Source organism: Harpegnathos saltator, unplaced genomic scaffold, assembly GCF_003227715.2.
Source record: "Harpegnathos saltator strain DR-91 unplaced genomic scaffold, Hsal_v8.6 scaffold459, whole genome shotgun sequence".
In the NCBI taxonomy this organism is placed as follows: Eukaryota; Metazoa; Arthropoda; class Insecta; order Hymenoptera; family Formicidae; genus Harpegnathos; species Harpegnathos saltator.
Window position 1 is genome coordinate 116789 of NW_020230271.1, and position 24017 is coordinate 140805.

Consider the following 24017-nt stretch of genomic DNA (forward strand, 5'->3'; position numbering starts at 1 on the left):
GACGTAGTATAGTCCTGTAACGTTATAGAGTCCCGAGTTTCTTGGAAGTGTTGCAGAATTTAAGGCTAGAGTTTATGTAGAGCGCTTTGATCCTCGGGGACTGTGTAATTTTTAACGCGATAAATTAACCGCGTAACTATACCTTGCTATTACAGCGAGCGGCATATCTTTCTGTTCATTGTGTGCTATTCATCATCGGAAATTGCACGCTGCGAAACACGTACCTGCATGCATTTCTGCTACCTGTCGCGTTCTTTGATTTACGTAACGCATGGACATATTAGCTGTATCAGTAAATTCCGATAAATTGGGTAAAATATCGGCGTGACCGGGCGAGCGGGCTGACGGACATTACGTTTTAGCGGCTCGCGTACGCCATTTGTTGCTTGCTTGTTAATAATTTCTACGTCATTCCGGAAATTCCCGACGCGCGGGAAATCCTCCACCCTCTATCCCACATCAACGAACTATTCCGATCGGATGAGACGCAACGGTGTTGGGCTCGCGAACCGTGAGAAACACTTTGGCCCTGTATCTTCGCAAGCACTTAAGCCGAGCGTTTAAGTTTCGACATAAATACAGCGTGCTGTTTCCGCTCGTTTTGCCGTTTCGCGCCGTCCCGGCCGGAAATTAAGGGCGTCGTGACGCCTGCTCGCCCAATTTCATTAGACCGTTTCGATTTGATAAGACGCGACCGCGGATAAACGTGTGCCGGTCGATGATAAATTGTACACCAGATAAATAAGTATACCAGTACGATAAGTAAAGGCGTAGCGAACGCGTAGAGAACGAGCTGGAATAATTTACCGAGAAATGTCACCTATTCGCGATTACATTTCCTTCGCATATACGACGTGGATGTTACTCGAAGAGTAAGGAAGAGAAAATGGAATCCCAACGAGATCGGAATTATCCGTGGAACGAGAATTCTTGTTGCGATGTATCGCATGTGATGTATCGCAACGATATACTTTGAATCAAAATTTAATTAATAAATGTTATACAATGAGAGTAAAACTGAAAAATATCAAAAAAGAAGAAGAGAGAAATAAGGAAAAAAGAGAAAAATCTACTACGATGTTCTAAAGAGAATTTTTCTTTAGAAAATTAAAGTTTTCTCTGAAAAATTCAACCACCGTGTATGTGTAAATCCACTATTTATGCGTATGGCGAATAAAAGCTCGAGCTTGTCATTAAGATAAGAAAAGATAATTACGGCAAGTCCAGCAAGTTTCCTTAGCACACATCTTATGTCAGCTTCGTAAGAGAGGCTCGGACGAGTTAATTAATTTGATTTAAGGGGAACACGTGCGCGCAGCATATTGTTGCGAGTGTTTTTACCTCCCTCTTCCTCTCTCTCTCTCTCTCTCTCTCGTCTCTGTTTCTGTCTCTCTCGGCGTGTCCCAGTTACATTTTTCCTCGGTGTCGGCCCCGAGAAATTCTAAGAACACTTATTCCGTACGCTTTGGCCGCTTCTTGGTGCAACAATGGCCGTGCGCTCGCGTCGAGGATCGGTCCGGCGACTGGACCACTCATCGTATTTACCATCCCCTTCTTTCTTCCTCTCCGTCCATGTCTCGCGTTTTAATAATTTCCGGTGTCAGTCTTTAGTCACCCCTGAGAGCCCGTCTCTCAATAATAATATTCGCTAAATAGTGATAATAACGGTACACGTGGTTCAATTTAATCAGTTTCAACTGTGCGATGTGTGGATTCATTGGCCTTTAGTGATTATGATCAAATAATGAAAGAGGTTAGGATAATCGAGCGAGAGAGTTCGTAATATACGGAGATTGAGAATAAAGTTTCGCGACAGAGATCATGAGGAAGGATTCATCAGTAAGAAAAAGATTGGAACAAATTGAAGAAAATTGGTAGGATCGAGAGAATATAATTGAATGAATAAAAGCAGAAGTCGGAGCGAAGGAAAATCCGAAACAAATACAAACTGCCCGATAGAAACTGGTAAGTATCTAGTAGGAGGAAAAGCGGAATAGTAACTTGGAAGAAACTGCAACATAGAGATATGAGAAACGGTGCTTCATAGAACAACTATAACGAATACAGAAGAAGACTAACTTCCTCCAAAGGACCGAGACGTATCTGACGGTTTGATAGGCAATGTCGTATTACAGCAGTGACTAAGGGGAAGGGAGTGACGCGTTTAGAAATTTTCGAAAGGAAATTATAACAGACTGAGACGGTACTGAAGTAGACAGCGAGAAATTGAGCAAGAAGGCCTGAGAAGAGAGAGAGAGAGAGAGAGAGAGGAGGGAGGGGAGGGAAGGGGGAGAAGGAAAGGGATGAAGAAAACGAGAGACAGGGAAAGAGAGAGGGCAAAGAAAAGAAGATAAAATGTGCAAGAACAGGGTAGTGAGGGATGTGGAAATAAAGAATAGCCACCTATGTCATCCGTGGAGAAAAGACAGAGGTTGGAGTACGTCACCACTTATCAAGTGGTAAATGGTACAGCAATGGCTGGGTTGTTTTTCACGCAGGTGGATTTTACAACGCAGGATATTACTCTTCTTCTTTCTCCTTCTCTCTCTCCCTCTCTCTCTCTCTCTCTATCTCTCTCTCTCTCTCTCTCTCTCTCTCTCTCTCTCTCTCTCTCTCTCTCTCTCTCTCTCTTACTCCCTCTCTCTCTCTCTCTCTTACTCCCTCTCTCTCTCTCTCTGCCACACTATCCCCAAGTATTCCGCCGACCTTAGCAGGGTGTGGCTTTTACTCTGTAGCTTTTACATTGCTTTTTCCGCCCACGTATGCCAACAAGACTGACATTCTTCAAGTTCCGCATGTTCGACTCTCTTCTTTAATTATCGCTTCCGAGCGTCTGTCGCTTATTACGTACAATGATCGATATTTCACGTTCGCAGCCGTTGGGCAACCCTCAGCGGTCTGTTTCATTCATTTTGCTGAGCCCACGCACATCTCTGGTGTCATGTTCGTTAATTAGTCGCTTAAGGAGAGGTCCGTTCTTTCACGCGACCGATATGAAAGAGAGGAAAAGAGGCAGACATAGAGATCGCGATAGAGAAGGGAGGTGGAGGAAAGTACCTAAAAATTCTGTGTATGTTTTACCGTAAATAAATGAATAAATATATATATACACCTGCGCACGCCTATGTGTGCGAGCGTGTGTGCATGCGCGTATGCGTACGTGCATTGTATGGATAAGTTATATACTGCCTTTGTGCCGGGCAAAGTTGCATTCTTCCATGTATCTTTAATATTTGTTTGGAAATATTAAAAAATATGCATTGACAACCAAGTTTGTCAAATACCCTGTCGAATATTGTCTATTTGTGAACAAGTGAACCACATACGCACGTATAAATTACGTAAATTTTGCAAATTTACAAGTTTACGTTACAACTCTCTCCGCGCGATTGCTATTTTCAAAATGTTTTCCAAAAGCACTGCTTGTATATTATATTATACTAATTAGAGAGCCCGTGGGGACAAACTTGTAACCATCATCGAAGTTGACGGATATCGCGCTTTTTCGGCAATATTTATGAATTTCCAATCACTCATTTTGTTGCCTCAGCGTCCCCATGGAATTGGACATGGACACTCTGGCAAAATTTCATAAAACAATGTCCCTGATTTTACCTTTTGAGTCCTCTATCGACCCTCATCTCCTCGTCACTACTGATTGTCCCTAATCGTGGTGCGGCGCTCGAATTAAAATTGCGTCCCTCACAATTTCGCAGTAATAGCCGCACTGCGTAAAACGATACTGCAATCGCATGATGTAAAGGCGAGTCGAGCATAAACGAATCCGCCTCCATAATTACGCGCGCGGAATTTTACGGGCAGGATTACAATATTTATGTCTTCGCGATAGCACGTCCCTCATTCCCTCCCTTAGAATCCGTTCACTCGTTTTTTCTCTCCCTCTTTCTGTACAGTATCCTGTAAAATATCTATCGGGCTTACTACTAACTGTAGTTGGATATTTTCGAGAGGAAAAGATCACCTGGATGCAGAATGTGATTATCGAAGAAGAAAATGCTTCTTACCAATACTTTTAAAGAGTGCTTAAACAATTTTGAATGTTTATCACAAATGTATCTTCACGCACGCACCGCGTAAACAAGTCCTTTGACTTTTATGTTGCAAAGTAACAGTATTTCGATTGTTCTCCAAAACAGTGACATTCTCTCGTATCGATCGATGAGCTGATCTGCATTGAAAGCGAGCCGACATAAGACGCAAAATAATAATTACGATCGCGTGAGAGCCGGTTATTGAGAGGGAGTGCCGGAAACTGCTTCGGTTACTAATGATTATATTCGTTTTCGAATACCGCCCTCTATGGCGTCACTTAATCAGAGTAACTTCGCGAATCCGCCAGGCTCGCCTCGTCGAACAATCGATCCTCGCTCGCAATGCGAATCGAAAAGTGCGGACAAAATTGTAAAAATATCGCGGTCGCGGTTTTCATGCGCTCACCGTTCCGTGATGCGCGAACTTTTCATAGTAACGAAATATTAAAACGAATTGTATTTGAGAATTTACGTATTTGAGTATACTCTTTTCTTTCCGACTAACGAATAGAATTAAAATTAAATGCAACGACATTTATTTTGAAAAATGTAATATTCCGCGGGATAATACTTCAAGGATTATTACAGAAGGATTTATTAGGTTTCACGCTTTGAGCTTTACATGTAATATTTTGCACTTAAAAAATTTTATTTTTACGGGGAATTGCGTGAATATCTTCGAGAGGAAAAATCTAGACATCGAACAAGCTTATTTAACGAATAGATTTCGTTTCATATGGCCTCATACTTGTAAAATTTTTAAAACGAAAAAAATTTTAGGAGAAATAAATTAAAGAAAGAAAAAAATTATCAGAGCCAAAAAGGAGAAATAAATATTAAGAAATAAAAGGAATAAGTTTCCCCTAAGTTAAATTTCTGGAAATTAAATAAAAAAATATCTGGAATTCTTTCTTCGCTTGAGTTATGGATCGACGTTTTATCAGTAGCCCACGATAAACAAAAAATTGATATATAATCCAGCTTCGAAAATTAAAACCGCGAATTAACGGCACTGAAAGAACGAGCGGAAAAGTTTCGTCATCCCGGAAATAAAACTCGCGTCTCACCGCGTCATCTTGCTTGACGGTAACAATATTTCTCGAAAGGGATTATACAAGTATTATATATTAAGGTTACATCCGTTTCAAAACTCAACGATTATAAATTTCGTTCGCGGTACGCGTTAATCCTTTAATTCACGGAAATAAAAAGAGGCCTCTTTCTCTCAATCCTTCCCACTCATTTATCGTACAATATGTTTTCTTTTTCTTTTTAAAAAATTCCATTTTACTCGCTTACGACGAAGTCGATGTTTCCGGCTGGAATAGTAGGACCAGAAAGGTGTCGGAGAAAGGTGTAGTCAGCCGAACGCGCAGACAGGCAGACATATAGACGAACGTGGCTCATTAATAGAGTTCTCAGTTTTACCTACGAGACCCCCGAAACCGTCGAGTAGATCCTTCAGATCCTATCCGGAACTGTTTGTTCCTGGCGTGTGTATGCGCGCGCACCTTAGGCAATAAGATAGCCGCGCCATCGCCGTGCAAGAACAAGAGCGCGCAGCTTCATAAGGTCGGTCTCCCGCCGTGTTAACGACCTCGGCGATTGACCCGCGTGACCTGACCTAGAGTCCGCTTCGTGTATACTCGCGTCACTTCGACTGTCTACGGCGCGCCGCGTCGACACCGCGCTCGCATCGTTCGATATTCGGACACTTGCCTCAGATACTCGCCTCAGTATTCGCTCGACTAGCGAACGACAAAGATGAGAGTTATTGTGGTAGTCTGAAAGAAGGAATTCCCCGGCCGATGGTAACAATTCGAGAGTTTGCAATGTAAGGTGATACAGCTGGAACGATCAATGATGTTTCGTGAAGATCTCAAAGGGGCGCGTGAACCTTACCTAATAGTGTTTGACAGAGTTTACACCAGTGCTCGGAATTACTTTCATCTTTCAAGCGATTTCCCGGAGTTTTCTTTCTCTCTCCCACTTGATTCTTCTTACCTTCCTCTTACTGCACCGCATGACTGCACCCCATTGATCATAGATTTGACAGTCGCGCTTCCCGCGCTTCAGGATCGTTGACATCATAACGTCTAAGAAGCACCTATCAATAGCTGTAAAATTAGCTATAATTATAGCTATTGGTAATAATATTTATGATGTGAAAGGCCCTGAGCGTGAAGTCGGGAGCGCGATTGTCTATGGTCAATGGACAGTCAATGGAGTATGTGGACGCAGTCCACGGGGAAGTAAGTGGGGAAAAACTCTTGAAAATCGCCTGAAAAATTAAAGTAATTCCGAGCACTAGTCTATCTACGATGATTCTGATTACGCTGAATGTTGCGAGAAAGAATTTTTGTGCAATCTGATTACTTTTCTGGAGCATTTTCCTCTTCTCCCCCTATTTTTGTTTTTAAGCGAGACAGACAAGTAACGTATAATTATTGAAAATCATGGGAAAGTCATAAGAAATATTCGTGCGTCGAGCAATCGGTTCTGCAAAGGATCGAACGGTGTCGTTATATAGTGTGGAGAATAATTAGCGATTATCCAAAGCTGAATCCGCCCGTTCAATTATCCCGCATGTGAGCGTTGCATTAACGGTTGCATAGCATTAGTTTCTCATACACGGGATCCATTGTGAGTGTCAGGCATTCGTAATAAATGCGCTGCCGTTAATTAATATAATGCCAGCGGCGATCGCTGTTATACTGCTCGCGCTCTATATCGATTCTAATTTTCAAAACGCATTCAATCTCGAATGCTGTTTAGCTTAACGTAGTTTGCGCGCAGCACTGTGCACAATTTCGCGATAAAACTCAAATTCACAATTATTGCGAATTTGCGATTTTGCGACGGACAATGCAATGCCACAGTTATTGTCGCCTAACGCGTTTTATCGCTTTTTGCGAAGCAACAGCAGCATCGGTTGTTTCCCATTGTGTTTCCCTATCGAAGTGATATTAAAGTGAGGAAACGTCGTCGTTCGCACACTCTCGTATATTGTATACGCATAGAGAAACGAATTTTTTTACAAACTCGAGACACCGCTTTTCAAAGATTTAAAAGCGGAAAAAAATGAAGACGAAAAATGCATGTTAGTTTGTTGGAGATTCTCCTCGTTATTATGCGAGCTCAAAATGATGAAACTCGATAACTTTTTAAGAGACGTGAATTTCGAATTTCCCACTATAATCCTGGAATAGTGATATCCGGTTTAAAATCCGTTGGAATTTCCAGCTCTCTAAATTTAGGGAAAGTCAAGGTTTTGAGAAGATAATGCTCAAAAAATTGCTTGACTAACCGATTAAAACCGATTGGTTCTCGATTGGCGGTTTGATGCAATGCGATGCAATGCATTCCAAAAGATTCGACACTCGACGTCCGAAAGTCGAAAGTGACAAAAGAGTAATGAAATTAAATTTTATTATTAAGATTTATTGTTATGACTGTAACGTTAAAATTTATAAAAAAAGAAAAGAAAAAAAGAGTCAACTACATCATCGAGGCTTTTAGATGTATTCAATCAGTGAAGAAATAAAACATTCCGTAAGAGACCTATTCAACATTGCAATAAAATAAAAAAAAACCGAATATTAAACAAACTTTCCTCTGAAGAACTAATCGAACGTTTCGTTTATTTTCATTGAGTAGTTTCTATTGTTAGTTTTACGGCTTTTCTTAGATTTATTTTTGTTTCTTTGTAAATGTTGTTAAACATTATCTTATTTTCATTTTAAGCGTTATAAAATATGTTGATTCATTTTGAATTAGCTATATCTACATCACGACGTTCTAAATTACAGTATTCCAAGTGAAAATATCATTTTTCCCTCGTTCCTTTTCTCTCTCTAAGCACGTCCTGAGCACTTGATAATGTCAATGTAACAACACACATGTCAAGACACCAGCATATGCTCCAACGCATTTACGATCGCATCAGTCGCGCAATCACGCATGATCCAAAAATTTCTACACGGCCCAACTCTCTCTCTCTCTCTCTATAGGAGAAAGTGATTCGGCCTATCAATTCGAGCCTAACTCGAGGATTAATGAGCCCACTAATGACTACCGAGGAGAGGAACACGGTATTATTCAGTGGTCAATTGTAAGACAATTTGCGCGAACATTTGTCGAGGATTTGCATGACCCGGAGATATTAGAGTGGAAGACATTATACGTCGGCTTACAACGACGGAACGGGGCGCAGGGATCCTGGTACACATACGCGAAAGACTTCCTTCCGCAGGTACGGAAGTACACATGCATGACCGAATGCGACTGCAAGATATTTTATCTGCACATTAAGCAGACCAGTCGCGAAGCTTACAAATTTATACTGTACAGAGTACTCGTTTCTGTGAAACGTTCTCTGATCGTCTCTGGATAAAAGTTATATGTATCATGTGAGTCTCATCTTTAATCAATATTAACTTTCGTGTTCGTTTCTGTTAATTATGTGAAGGTATCTAATCGACGATTGAATCACCACAGATACGATAAATGTCATTCACAATACATCTGTCTTTTATCTCGTTTCATTTCCTGCCTATTAATCAAGTATAAGCATTTTCTCAAAAATCTAATTAATTATATTTTACACTTGTCCCAAACATGGGACATCTCTGTTTGATATTGCCATTAAAGTTATTACGAGAGTTTGCATCTTCTTTTCATATAGTAGCGTATTCGTATAATTTTATGGTATCGAATGATTTTCGCGGAGTTCGCACGATTCTACAAGCTATTTGTTCGGAAGAAATTCAGATAGAGGAACGAAAGCATTCACGATACATCTCGATTGTTTATTATTTTCAGCGTCAACTCGAAAAATAATGATCGATACATCGTTCAAGACAAGTGTAACGATGTCGTACTCAGCCGATCTGATTCCAATCTGTTACCGAATATTGGCAATATTAAATGCAGTACGCAGAATCCTGCAGAATAGATCATATATGCATCCGCGTAGGTGCGTTGCAATACGACGGTGAACGGTGTACACCTTGCGCGAAAGCCAGCTATAATGTTTAACTCGCATGAATTCTAACCTGAGATTAAAGCCGCTGCAAGTACGCTGCGGAATCGTTCCAGTCCGTTATAACGATGTCAGTAACGCGATAGTTATCGCGGTATCGTAATAGGCTACGAGGCTATATAGGTAATATTGCGATTCAATGCAAATGTGCAACGTTGCGATTTGGGAAGATAAAGAAAGAGAGACCTCAGAAGGTATTCTCATGTGTTTCGCATAATTCTTCGCATAATACTTTACGCTTCTGCGAGTTCCGAAGAATTGCTCCTTGCAGAATATCGTTGCTACTGATGGATATCATCAGCGACTGCTGACGTTGCCATTGTGAGAAATGTACATCTTCAAAAATAATTGGAAATGTCGTACACACACATACACACACACACACACTATTCTCAAAGATTAATCAATCCGAAAAACCTGCATATAGGCCGTTACTGCTTTATAAAATTTCTTTCATTCAGAACTTTATACGTACGAGATACGTACCGCGACTGTTCAGAGCGAGTTGTAGATTTCGCGATTTCGCGAAACATTCGGAGGGGAGTTTCACGTTGCTAGGATTTCGCAATTTCAGCGATTCGACACGATTCGAGACGAACTGAATAGGACAGCCGAAGGGACGGTGATTCATAAATGTACAAATAAATCATTCGATTAATATCAATGTAACGGGAAATGGATTCGATGAAGAGGAGATGTGTAGGGAGGAAGGGAGGGGGAGGCAGAAAGGGAACGCTGTCATTGTGCGAATTCTCGTTAGCTTTTACGAGGGCTTGCGAATCTACGAGCTTTCGTTCCAGAATGCCAAGTATTCCAAGCAATACCGCAACGCGCACGAGCTCGGGCTCATGAAGTCGGGGAATCCTATAATAAAAGCTGTCGCCATTTCCGAGGCCGGACCCAACGTTGCCTACTCGATGAAGTATTCTTCTCGCGAAAACTCGTTACTTTTTGCTAGAGACGAACAAGGAAGAAAAATAGAAGAGGAAATACGTTCGTGCGCACATTTCTATGCCCCTGCGGCTAATTTCCAAAGTGTTTACGAAGGCAGTGAGAGTGGTGCGAATTCTTAGGATTATTTCGGTGTCTGTGGACAGTCGTGTGAATGCGTGAATATTATTTCCGTGTAACGAGCGCACATCTGTGCATAACACAGAGTGATATCTCGTATCGAAAAGGATTTACGATAAAGTTAACCATATAACATCGTAGTCTCTGAAGTCTTAATCTGACACTTGAGTCTTGTAATGTACGTGTGCGTGCGCGTGTGTAAGAGTCGAGACTAATCTTTTTTAAAAACGAGAATTACCTTAACACGTATGACTACCACAATGACATTAGGAAATTGTATTCCTTAAATTATTGTAAAATTAGGAAATCATAACATCAGCGGAAATAAATTTGTCGAGTTTCGGTCAGGTGTACGCGTACTTGACAAATTTTCAAACAAATTTTTCTTTTTCGGAAACGACTCTTCAATCAGAGAAAGGTTATTGAATCATTTCAATATTTTTTTTATTTCTGAAATGTAGAATCATCTCCTTCTTGGTTGTATCAAGAAAATTCTGACCCTGTGTGTATACGTGTGTGTATCTCGTGGTAAGTCAATTTTTCGAGTTAACATTTAATCAGCACAAATGAAATCGCGGCGGAATTAATGTTAATTTTACGCTGGGAAAGTTTCATTCAATCTTGAACTTTGCAGTTCAGAGCTCGCTGGTCCAATTCATTAGCACGTTTAATTAACTCGTCCACGGTGGACGGATGAGAATTGGGCGGACCTGCAACGGAATCCTTACGAGTCTTGATTGATCCTTACATAGATTCGCGTCCTTGATCGGGGATATCGCGTCCCCGAAGATCATCGTAGAAATTCGCCGGCCTTGTCAACATAAAGTATTTATGTTTACTCGCGGGACACTTTGTACACGCCGCGTTGTATGTTCTCTTTAGCGCTATGGAGCTAAGGCCACGGATAGTGAATTATGAAGTTATAGGTCGTGTCGTGTGGATTGGGTGTCGGGCAAAGGCAGCGTAGTATCCTTATAGGATTGTCCAAAGAAGGTACACCGAGTCTCAGCCCTTAACCCGGGGAATTTTCCATACCCTTTCATGCTTAGATATGACAGTCATGGTGAATAATTTAACGGACGGCTTCCTGTCCGCGCGGCGCGAAATCCGAAAGCGGATTCCGCTTAGTCCGGCGAACTTTCCCTTAGAGCGACTCACCCGGCGATGTCTGTGCGCGCGCGCGCGTCTCTTCCTCTCACCCTTTTATAATCCTTCTCGAAATCCCAAGCTTTGTTCCATGGTCTCGTGCGGGAGAATATTTAAATAAAAAATCGACGAAATTCGGTTAAAAGGTTAGGCGACGCAGGATGGTTAAAGTTATTTGGATAATTATGAGAGAGACTCGGATGACTCTTCATGATTATTTAAATAATTTGAAATAATAATAGCTAAAATAGACGAAGGGAGTTTTCGTGGAGAGCTTAGTAAAATTTAGAGTTGAAACATGCTGTAATTCTCTCTGTAATCTTAATTTCGCGAAATCCTATTCTTTCGCCGTTGTATAATTATTAAAATAATGCTATTTCAGTTATTATTAAAATAATACGGCCCTCAGCCTTTCTTTCTCTCCCGTTGTCTCCCTCCGTCTCTCTCTCTCTCTCTCTCTCTCTCTCTCTCTCTCTCTCTCTCTCTCTCTCTGTTTCCCTCTCTCTCTCTCTCTCTCTCTCTCTCTCTCTCTCTCTCTCTCTCTCTCTCTCTCTCTCTCTCTCTCTCTCTCTCTCTCTGTTTCCCTCACTCTCTTTTTCTCTCTCCATAAAAGAAACGACAAGCATTACTCAGGAGAGGTTATTACTTGAGACGAAAAGTTATTTTGATTTTGTGATATTTTTCCATAAATTTATAATTCCATAATTTCCATGATTTTATGAAACAAATTTTCCGAGAACGCTCGATGTGGCTAATTGGATGAGTATTTTTGGAATTTGTCGATGACTTAAACGGGTCATTAAACTCGCAAATTTGTAGCTATAGTCGAGAAGAGCGGAAAACCCCTGTAAACAAGGGTGAAGGAGGGTGTATCCTCGAAAAAAAGCCTTCGGCCGTGACGTAAAACTACTCTCGATCCATTAGGATCTCGGGAAGGACGGGATACAAGGGATGCTTCGAAAGAAAAGATTAGGTCTTTCTCTCTTTCTTTCTCCACCTTTTCGTCTCTCTTTCATTTTTTCTCTTCTTCTTCTTCTTCTCTCTCTCTCTCTCTCTCTCTCTCTCTCTCTCTCTCTCTCTCTCTCTCTTCTATGTGTGCTTCGTCGACCACCTTATCTTTTTCAACGAAAAATAAAAGCGAAGCGGGGAAGGAAAAATTATTGCAGCAATTGCAGTCTGAAGCTCTCTCGGTGAAATTATTTAAAAAAATTTTCTCTGTTTGCGCATCTTCAAATATCCTCATTAGCTTCTTATAACGGCTGTAATGTGACGTCGATTTGTATACTTTCCCGCCTTCAGCAAAACTCGTGTATTTTTAGAATGTTAAAAAATATTGTTTTTATCGTCCGTATATATCTCACGAGTGAGAAGCGATAATAAAAATCGATCCTGATTAATAAATAACGCCAATGTGCATTGATGTACCTTACTATTTTGCTTTCTTTTTCGAATAAATACGGTTTGAAGTACAGTTGCAATTTTGAAAACGTATGTTTAGATACATGTGATTTCTTCGGTTAAATCCTATTTTTTAGTTTCCGATGATTAGAACACAGATATTGCTAAATAAATTAACGGTGGTAATTAAGAGCAATGATAATTTTCCATATTCACAAGCTTTTTGAATATTATCTGACATCGTATTTCTCTTATTCATAGCCGGCGATTCATCTTGCAACAGATTAAGTCGATCGATCGCAATCTCCGATTCTGGGCCGCAGTAACGCGAAAATGTGATTTTTAGGGCGAGTCTTGCGGCTGTATTCCGCAGGATACCGTGCGTTGCTCGCATAGTTTCGTATAAACGGTATTCGATAATTAGCCACCGGACACCCTCGAGTCTCTCGCAGGAATCGCATACTCCTCATTGACTTCCGCTGACAGCCACCACGACTCCTTCGCAGATTGTTGTGGTGCTCCGTCGCTTTCTCGATCATATGTACAAATGTATTATCCGCTTGTCACTCTTTTGTCAATTTTTCGTGAATTATTTGCGGACTTGGCGTTCCGTGTATGGCATTAAGTATGGTAAATATAGTATATATATGTATACTGGTGCCTACCTCTGATATCTCCGAACTCCACATATATTGTTAAGGACATGGCGTTGACTAATCTTCAAAAAGTTTTAGTCAGTGCTCATTGTTCATTAAAAAGTTATCAAGTTAAAATTAATAAAATTATTATTAAAATTAATAAAATTTATAAAATTAATAAAATTAATTGATAGAAAAAGATGATATAATGAAGAATTGAGGTTTCCATTTAAAAAAAGTAACGATTAGTAAATATCTCGAAAGTGGCGCCACTTGTAAACAAAATGATATAGTTGTTTTGTGTTCTCCTTGAAACACTATACAACTTTTGTCTGTAACATTTTTTTTCCTAAAAGGTTAGTTTTCGAGATATATTCGACACTTTATAAAAATCCTATGCAATTTATTTGTCGATTTATTATTCTTATGATTAGTCCCCTCTTTTCTTTTTATATCATCAGCTTCAAAACTTCAGTTGAAACTATCTTGAGTCTTACGAAGGCTGTTCGAATTTCTGGTCAAATATTCCACGAATATTTCTTGCCGACTTCGTTCCAATTTTTTGCCATTCAACCTTCAACGTCAGAGGAAACTTTGCGAGAGTCATTCATTTGAATTTCACGTTGAGTAATCGCGAATTATACTCTGATTTCGCGCCAACCTCTCGCTCATTATTAATGTCGAATATGACGTCCCTGAAATTACAATTGATTTTTGAATAATCGGATAATCTCGCGCGAAGATTCGCTCTGTAGAGATTCTACTTAATTTTGATTTACTTTATCATAAATATTCCTTGTCCCTCACGACATGATATGCATCATATTTCATCTTTCGTGTCGACTTTTCACTATAAAAGCTCAACCTGTCGATCATCCTTTCTCCTCATATCGCGCACGTTTCGTCCTTCCTATATCCTGCTATTTCATGATCATTTAAGGATAATTATACCGCGATTTATGATGAAAACCCAGCATCCAGTGTCTCAACGTAAAAGGGTTCTTGCAAAGGTGCACCCATCGATGAAATTTTAATCCAATTAGAGCCACCAACCTTCAACCCTTCTTCTCTCTCACCCACCCATCGCGTGCGTTTCGAAGCTAAAATCAATAAGCGTCGACTATGAAAACGAGCGCTTAAGGCAGCTTGGAAATAATGGCGCTCACCGCTCCGTTAATAGCGAGAGGGGTAACGGCAAAGGGGCGGTTTACGAAAATACACAGGTATATGAATTTACCCCGTCGCAAAACCTACCATTCTTCTCCTCTCTCCGCGTTCTACAAACTTTATCGTCCCGTTTTGACTGACAGACCGCCCGTTTTTCGCTTATTATTATGGATCTTGTGTGTTTTTTATCCGAATATATTTCTTTTCTACTTGTCAAGATTACCGAGTTACGTTCAAGCAAATATGAAAGTGTCCAAAATGCGTTCAAAATTTTATTTTGTTCTATACTGTAGATCTAACGCAAATTTTCAATGCAACGAGAGAAATATATAACTCGTTGAAAGGTCATCGAACGAATCGCGATTGATCAAATTAAAGTGCTTCTAAATAGATAACAAATTTTATCACTGAAAAATGCTCGAATACTCCTTCTTTTATTTAGAAGGAAAATAGTTTCGAGAGTATATTATTTCATTCTCTTTCATTTCTTTGTTTATTTAGTATAAACAAATGACTTATCGTGTATATTTATGCTTAGATATATCACATCAAAGTGGCTAATTTTACAAATTTATCGCTGAATGTTTCCTCATGATGATTCGCAATTATGAAGTAAGCTAGCAATAAGATACAAACACCGGCTTTAACTATAACTCCGTTTACGTATCGAGTATACATCGAACGACGAATGTCAGCGGCTATATCGTGTGCAACTGATAAGATGTAGCCTCGACGTGATATCGATTAAACGTGAAACATTGGAATTCGCTCGACGCGTTACGTCGCATTTTTGCAAGCGTGACGTTACCTTGCGATATCGCGAAACTGCATGCACTGTTACATGTCTTGCGCATCTTTACGCTAATAGAGACGTATATTGGATACGAGAACACTTACAATACATGAGATAAAAAGCGCTGCGCTAAACAAATAATACTTTTTCGAATATTGAATTAGTATACTTTCACAAGTAGCCAAGATAAGTTGTAAGCAAACAAGTAACGCTTATCATCTCAAACAGAAGCGATCTCAAACTCCTGTTTATGTACAACTTTCATTCGTTTTGGGACACCTTTATTTACTGTTTTATTATTATCTATTACATCTCTTACCGCATATCTTCCAATTCCATATTCAGCCGAGAGATGATATGTCTTTTTCTTTTCTACACTGATGTTAGACACGTAAACCTTTTACAGTTACATGTGTTACTTTGGCACATCGTGTTGCTTCACTATTTCATCGTTGATCACTGTTGATTATTTGTCGCTGAAAGATGAGAGATTTGGAGAAAGAGTTTCGCTCTTGCGAGAAACGTCCGAGGAGAATCTTACGGCAAGACGTATAACTGATACTTCGCGAGCTAAGGCATACTGTGTACTGAGCGGACATGTGCGTCACGCCGAGTCGCGTTGCACGTGGCCATCGTCGCGACCGTGACTGTCAGCTGCTGGGCGTCAACAAGTCCCGCTAGAAACGGTGCGACTCTACGATTGCCAACAATTTAAACCCTATCTCGATCCACTCGACAGACAGCGAAGTGGCTAGTTCAAAAATACCGGTTTTAACCGCCACCTTGCGATCTTGACGAAAATTAACAAAAGAAATCGATGACGTATCATGTTTGAGCATACAACTTGCGAAATTTCTGGATATTTTGAGAAAAGTTACTTAAAACAAAAATAACTACAATAGTAGATAAAGTTGTATTCATTTAAGAGGAAATGTGTATCTGATGATGAATGTAAAGATAAACCGCAATAAATTTGTAATAGACGATGTCGAATAATAAAAAGAATAAGTAAGTTTATGATAAAATTAATATGTGGAAGGACCGTAATAGAGCGATCCAAGCGATGTTGCGTTGAGTGTCACTGATGAAAAAAAACCCGATGAATGAATTCTTAAAAATAAATCAGTAAGAAGGAAAAAGAAGGTGAAGAAGGTGAAGAAGAGAAGGAAATGGAAGAGGAGAGAAGGCAGTGGGAGATGAAGGAAGGAGAAAAGAAGAGAGACCTGAAGCTGAGTAGAGTAGAGAAGGAAAGGAAAGATAAAAGACGCGGTAGATAAAAGTCGCGGAAAAGAATGAGAGGAGAATAGAACACAAGAATAAGAGCAAACATGAGAGTAAAACAATGGAAAGGTAAGAAAAGAAAGAAATGAGAAGAGTAAAAGAGAAGTAGAAGAGAGGGAGAGAGAGAGAGAGAGAGAGGGAGGGAGAGGGAGAGAGAGAGAGAGAGAGAGAGAGAGAGAGAGAGAGAGAAAGAGACAGAGAGAGAGAGGGAGAGAGAGCATGTAAGGAAAAAGATAAAATAGGAGGAGAGAGAAAAAGAGATAAAAACAGGCGGAGACAGGGAACAGAATAAATGTGAATGTTGAGACTAATGGAGATTTCTTACGCAGCTCGTTCGGTGGAAAAAGGCATACTATGCCCCGGCACAGATGTGTATACACGGTAGATATAGATAATCCGCAGTTAAAGTTGAAAGGATACCATTCTTGTGAGCTGAAGGTTCCCTTTCACCTGCCGAGAGTGGTTTATTAGGTTTACTCGCTGCAAATATGCTAGCGATTCGTAGAGTTATTTTTACAACGAGTGTTCTCGCATTGTTAATCAAACACAAAGTTATAGAAATGTAAAGAAATGAAACACGTGATTTTCTATCTTGTATCAATATACGGTTAACGTTGGAAGGAACGCGATAAAAAGTAAATTAAATTCTAATAGCGAATATATCAAAATTTCTATTTTTTAGTGAAATTAGCAGTACAAAGAACCTTTTAGACGTGAATTTTTTAGAAAGATGGACTTTTTTCCTGCATAAAAAATTGAATATTTGCGATAAAAATTTCCGTGTACGCCTACGGTCTACCAAATTGACTTCTTTCTCGCATATTTTTGCAATGATCGGTTTTGCATGTGCGGTAATGCACGAGGCAACAATATTTTAAGAGGATATAGGTGATGATGGGACCTAATAGGATTTTGCGGTTTGCGCAGATTCCCACTAAAAGCCTCTGAACCGGCGGGGACTACTATTGCATTATCTAACGCATTATTATGCAATCTGCAACAAGCCGGGAGCAGGTCCGTACGGATTTTATTTATCTCGAGCGAGTGTTCGCGCCACTAGCGCTTATGCTCGGTGTTCTATGCTCTACTGCGCGTAATCTAGAACATACGTCCATCATTTATTAGGGGATCTCTTTTTAGAGGGTCCGGCTAAATATTGTTTTATATAACAATCCCTTTTGCAACATTTTTACAAACTTACAAATTATATACGTTAATGATGTATATAAAATTGTGACGCATTTAGCAGCTTCTTCTCCTTTACATCTCACCCACAGATATCTTTTTCTTTTCAAACTTGAAATTTATGTAATCTACATATCTATCTTTAGAATCGCCGAACTTCTGTTTTCCTCTCTCTCTCTCTCTCTCTCTCTCTCTCTCTCTCTCTCTCTCTTCCTCAAGATGAATTTTATAGTTTCCTTTTCTTTTTTAAGAGAATTACGTCGATATAAGACGCACGAATGATCTCGAGTTTACGACAGCGAGATGAAGAGGTAGTATTCAACTTTCGCCTTTGGAATCTCTTCCCGAAGGAAAATCCAAGGTATCCTGGAGAATCCTGAAGAAAAGTAATCCTGAAGAAAAGAGCTGTGGGAGGCAACGAAATATCCTTGGAAGTGTATTCTTTCATTCCCTTTAAACTCTATTTTTTGAAGTAAAGATGATTAGATGTTTATATCTAGAGAATGAGAGGAGGAGGGAAGAAAGCAAAAGTTGTCTTTAGTCACTTTAGTCACTAACAACGGTAAAATGTTATATACGCTTATGTACCTCTGGTAGTCAAATAATGCATGTCAGTGACGCAGGCTTATCGATCTGCCATAATTTAGTTCGCTGACGTGTCATCGAGATCTCCATTATTATTATTATTAGACGATGACGTACGGACGTGACCATTCGGATCTACGTGAGCGGAACTGACTGCATTTCCCGCTTCCCGAACGTGCTAGAGCACGTTTACGGACAGGATAATGGTGGGATCGTCGGCAGGAAATCCTGGAGGATACTCGCTCATAATCACGAAGGTGACCACGAGATCCATCGGGATTTGTTCTTGCACCTCCGTCGTCAAGGATCATGTGTGTCGATGTTGGATACTTATGCGTTTCCGCACCGACTCGCGGACGGCGATATCACGTTGGTTATTTTCAATATGTAAAATTCGCATTTATGAAGAATATTACGCGACGGATAGCTTTGTCGGGCTAGCTTTTAAATAGAGAAGAACATCCCATTCTTTTCTGGTAACAATTACCGTATAAAATTGAGTACTGGATCAACGAAAAGCGCTCCTTTGACGTAAAACAGCTAACACATTTTTTTCTACATTTCCTGCAAACGTATAGTTTAGCATGCGTAATTCACTTTATTTCGAAATAATATTTGAAAGAACGGAGGAATGAATTATAATATAATAATAATTATGTTCACGCTCGTGTAATATCAGAGCAGGAGTCTACCATCGGTTGTTTTCTTTTTTTTTCATTTTCGTTCGGGTATAACGCCTTCCGGAAAAGATTCCTTTCTGGAATCTTTAGGAATAACGCTTCGCACCGCAACGAATCGCACATCAAAGCAGTCGTTTGGTAGTTGCACCGCTAGGAGGCAAATTGCGCAAATCGATAGTTTTGGTATCGCGGTCATTAAGAGTCAACTAATGAGGGAACATGAGAGAAAGGAGAGAAGAGAGTTGCGGGGATAAAAGAAGAAAGGATAAAATCCTTAACTGACACGTAGCGACGACCAGTGTCAGGTTGCAATTTCGTGCGACGGGGCCAGTTAAACTCGCGAGCACGACATAATTACCGAAGTTGCCAGTAGTACGTGAAACATCGTCGTTGCCGGTGCGAGACAATGCCCGGATGCTCTCCTTACGACTTCCAGGTCATTCGTCTATCCCCGTCTCGTCTGCAGTTCTCCCTTCTCTCCTCCTTCTCTTTATGTTTCCTTCATATTCAGTAGTGTCCATCCTTGCCATAACGCGAACGCATCGTGCAAGAGCGGTCCAGCAGTTAATTTGGATAAAATTCGAATGAAGAAATCCAGGGCTGAGAAACGAGAGGACGGATGGACGAACCGTGCGAAGATCGATCGTGCGAAAATTGCACCCGCTCCTGCGGTGAAATCCCATGGGAATTTTACGGATTTAGATTAACGCCATCATCTACCTCTTCCGCTCCCCTTCCCTATCAGCAGCGGATAGCTCGACCGTTCGCTGACGTTAATCGAGCTCGTGAAGTAGCCCGTAGAGTTGGCCCGAGCTAATTTTGCACGCGTCGCCACCTAAACGGTAACCAATAGCTTCAGCGCTCATGTATGGTTGAGCAAGGCAAATGACAACAATAACAACGATCCTACGTATACGACATGAAAAGACATTTGAGTAATTAATCAACGACATTCCGGAAGGTGGATTGGCAGTCTTTGCGTTTTTCTTCACTCACTTTTCAACATCGCGTCATCGGCGGTATAAACACCCTGAACCCTGAACCACGTTTTATTATCTGGGCGCGAATTGCTGAATTGTTTAAACGTGTCTCCGCATCCTATTCAAAAACGTCCTGTTTTGACCTATCAATTCCTCCCCCGTCTGGCGACAATCGGATCCTCGGCATCGATTATTATCATTATTATTAATCGGATTTTACTCCTGACTTGTTCGGCTCTGGACTTGCCTCAAAAGGACAGCATTTTTAGCTGTGAGTCGGTATTTAGGACGCGAGCCTGCATTTGGCGGCACGAAAGCCGAAAACCTCGGGAAGGTCGACCACGCTTTCGTCGTGGCAATCAGGTTAATGGAGTATCGCAGCCCGTTTTATTTTCTTCCGCTCCTTCGCCCCCGACTGTACGAAATCGTTTCAGTGACTATTAGAACGTTCTTAGTACCGGGAAAGGGTACTATAGGAGGGAAAACGACAGACAGCGATATACGAGTGAAGCCTTTGACGAGCCTTTTGACGAATGTTTGATCGCGATCTCCTGAAATAATCCACCATGCGAGATAATACTGCGATCGTGTTTTTGTGAAATCGCTAGTGTGTCATCATTGTTTTGCAAAGAGTTAATTATTGTTGCTGGACTTAACGTTCCACTTTAGCGCTTGCAGATATAGCGTTGCACATTGCACGCCCGGAGAGATTTTCATAAACTCCACGCTATTGAGGGAAAAAATTTAATGAAACGGCCGTTTCATTCGCGTACAATTATTTCTGCACTCGACGTTCTTCGAGCCGTTTAAACTAAACGTTATAAATGTTTCAATCAAATTATAAATGATGTGATGTTTTGTCGCTAATCTTGTAATCTCGATTTTAAAGTGTATTTTAACTTCTGTTTTTATCTGTACTTTAATAGGGTCGAGAATAAAATTATTTTTCGCGCGCTAGAGAGAGAGAAAGAGAGAGAGAGAGAGAGAGAGAGAGAGAGAGAGAGAGAGAGAGAGAGAGAGAGAGAGAGAGAATCTATATGTGTATATATTTGAGCAATAATTGAAGGTGGATATTGTTCAAATTTGGTAAAACGACAAGAAATGCCATCATGTTGGAAGTTTCTGTGAGAGAGGCGCCCATTGACCCCATAAATAACATTTATCCCTCAATTAAGAGGCTCTTCTCCATTCCAATTCGTTCAAGCTTTATGATACAAACGTATTATTACACGAATTTGTGCATTGTGAAAGCCAGCCTCCCTGCCATACTCCTCCTGCATAATCTGCGGATTACACGCGCAAGCTCTTAACACACGTGGCTTGGCTTTCACCTGTTCTTAAGCTCTCTGTAATCGATTTTTTTTGATTGGACTGTATGATTACGCACACGATTTACAGCGAAATTCGCGGCTAATCAGGGTACAGGGCTAAACAGGACACTAAACTATTCCTTCATTTTTTAATTCAGTATAGGACTTGATATCTCTCTGGCAGGAAGGGGAAGAGGAAAATTTGTATTCTGTTCATTTGGGAAGTCCAAGCTCTTTTCTAACAATACTACTTGATAAAAATGAAACTTTACGTCTTTTATGTCGTTAAAACGAAGTTATTTGAAAATCTATTCGCAAATTTATATATAATTCTTCGTAATATACAATTATATAATTATTCAAATATAATAATAATAAATATGATGAGTTAGAGATTAATTGACACATCGAATTAAGACACATTAAAACGGTGTCAGGAACAATGTTCTCCGACCTACCACTTTGATGATAACTACGTTGATCAATGTGTGTTGATAATTATAAACAATTATAAATTCAAGCAAAACTCTCTTACGTTTGCTATGACTTAGCGCAAATATAAATCTTCATATCTCTGACCTTTTGAATATGCGTGCTTTGTCGGATTCGGATCAGAATCTTGCAGGAAGCAACGCAGGAAATCTGTTCTGCCGGATGAAGAAAATACTCCAACAAATACTCACCACGATGAAGTCTGTACGGGTATCGTAGGAAGCGTTCCAGGCGGTAGGGATCTCCTCATCTGGCAACAGGCTCTTGCGTTCGCGGATGTGTCTCCGCAGCAATCGACCGGGTTCGCGCACATATGACGACCGACACCGGCGGTCGCCGTGGTGGTTGCGGCACCGCCGACGGCGCTACTGAATTCGACCGTGGACGCGCGCACTTTGGGTCTTAGCAACGGCGACGTGGCGAAGGTCTCCCGTTGATTGGATGTTGTGCTGCTGGAGCTGCTGGAGCCAGGGCTGCCACCAAGCCGACCGGACGCGGCGTATGCGAACCCACGGAAGCGGAAGTGCGTCTGGTACGGGTAACCAGCGGGCGGCGGTAGCCGGTAATGATGGTGAAAACCGAGGTCTCGACGCATATACGGATCACCTGGATCGCTCGCGGGTACATATCGATCAGTCGGTGTGTGCGCCGCCGGCGGCACATACCTGTCCACGAACCTGGACAATCATAGAAAGAGGGAGCTTTTGAAACGCCAGTCGAATAGAGCAGCTCACGAGACTTCGGGAAGCGTCCGAAGCCGGGCTTTCAATCGCAGACACGTGTCTTCATCGAAGATTTACCAAATTAAAATAAATATTAAAATAAATATTACTGCATGTACTCGTGCAATATATTAAAGGTTTGCACAAGTTCATTGAATCGTCGTTATTTGGCTCACAAGCGGAGCAATTTTGGGAATTGTAGAATCGAAAAATATCCCGTGTGTGTGTGTGTGTGTGTGTGTGAGATAGTTAAAAATTTAATGGATAACGATCGTTGATGTTTTAAATATAACAAGTTTTATTATTATTAATAAAACAAGTTATATTTATTTATTATTGAGGCCAATAAATTCCATTTTTGGGCTCTTAGATTTTTAATGACGAAGAATTCAGAGTCAAAGAAAGCCATCGCAGAAATATTGGTTATGAATAATTAATTGCAGAAGAATAAGGTACCGAGGAAAAGTAATCATATATTATATGCGAAATTTGTCTCTTTATGACTGTGTACAATCATCCGTAATTATACGTACATGTCTACACGGATAAGCTGATGTATAAATATAATTCAAATAATTATATATTCTTAACTGTATATTCTCCTTTTCCGCTGTCAAACTGTAGAAGCTAATTTGACGTTGACGTGTAGTATGGTAAAAAAGCATTGCCTAAATTGGAAATCGAACTAAAACACTTTATACTTGCCACTTGTTGGATACAATTCGTAAATAATTTCGTCATCGTTATAATGTTGGACATTTCTCCCAAAACTCATTATTAGCAACCACCATCCTGCGGTGACTCTCATTAGCCTCAGACCCTTCATGAAAAGAATATAGGTAAATATCTATCTAACGAATTTGTTGCAAGTCTTTGGTAGAACTAATTTTGCATATTTGCAAATAAAAACTAACGTTGGTTTATTTTATATGTTTCCAAATCTATAACTTGTATTGTTGAATTCTTTAAAGAAATTGATTCGAAAATACGATATACATTGAGAAAACCTCTCATTGTTTGTTTATTGTATATATTATTATGTCTGTCTTTACCTATCCGGGTAGAGCACTTCCGGGGGTGGCTGTGGTACGTATCGCTCGACGGGAGTGTGCGCGGTCGGGGGCACGTAGCTCACACCGGACGAACCATAGGAACGATCGGTGGATGACGTTGCAACGGCGGTGGCGCAAGAGATGGGTGTTATACGGCCGGTGAACCTGTCTTTGGGCTTCGGTAAAGATAGGTACTTGTCGGTAACACTGCGCACCGGCGAGTAGCGATCGGAAGCAGCGTGAAAACGGTCAGCTCCGGAGGTCTGAAATCGTTCGTTACCACCTCCAGACGTGAAATACCGGTCTTGACCGAATTGATGATCGTTTTGGCTGCCGACTGAGTAACGATCGTAGTTACTTTGGACTGATTTTGAGACCAGGTACTTGTCGACAATGTTCTTTGTGTTTTGGTAACTGCTACCGT

General features: G+C 40.6%; 1 protein-coding gene and 1 long non-coding RNA gene across 2 annotated transcripts in view; both read right to left on the reverse strand.

The window, feature by feature from the left end:
- The window catches only part of rho-5 (rhomboid-5), a 75527-nt gene that overhangs the window by 22310 nt on the left and 29200 nt on the right, over positions 1-24017 (reverse strand). The window contains exons 5-6 of the mRNA XM_025301932.1: positions 23594-24014; positions 22011-22496 (exon numbers count right to left, since the gene is read on the reverse strand). Of these exons, the coding sequence (XP_025157717.1) occupies positions 22011-22496; positions 23594-24014 (907 nt within the window). The remainder of the gene's footprint in view (positions 1-22010; positions 22497-23593; positions 24015-24017) is intronic.
- Positions 13709-16266, reverse strand: LOC109504623 (uncharacterized). The gene is made up of 3 exons (XR_002163119.2): positions 15626-16266; positions 14126-14446; positions 13709-14041 (listed from the first exon to the last, which is right to left on the reverse strand). It is a non-coding gene; the product is annotated as an uncharacterized LOC109504623 (long non-coding RNA).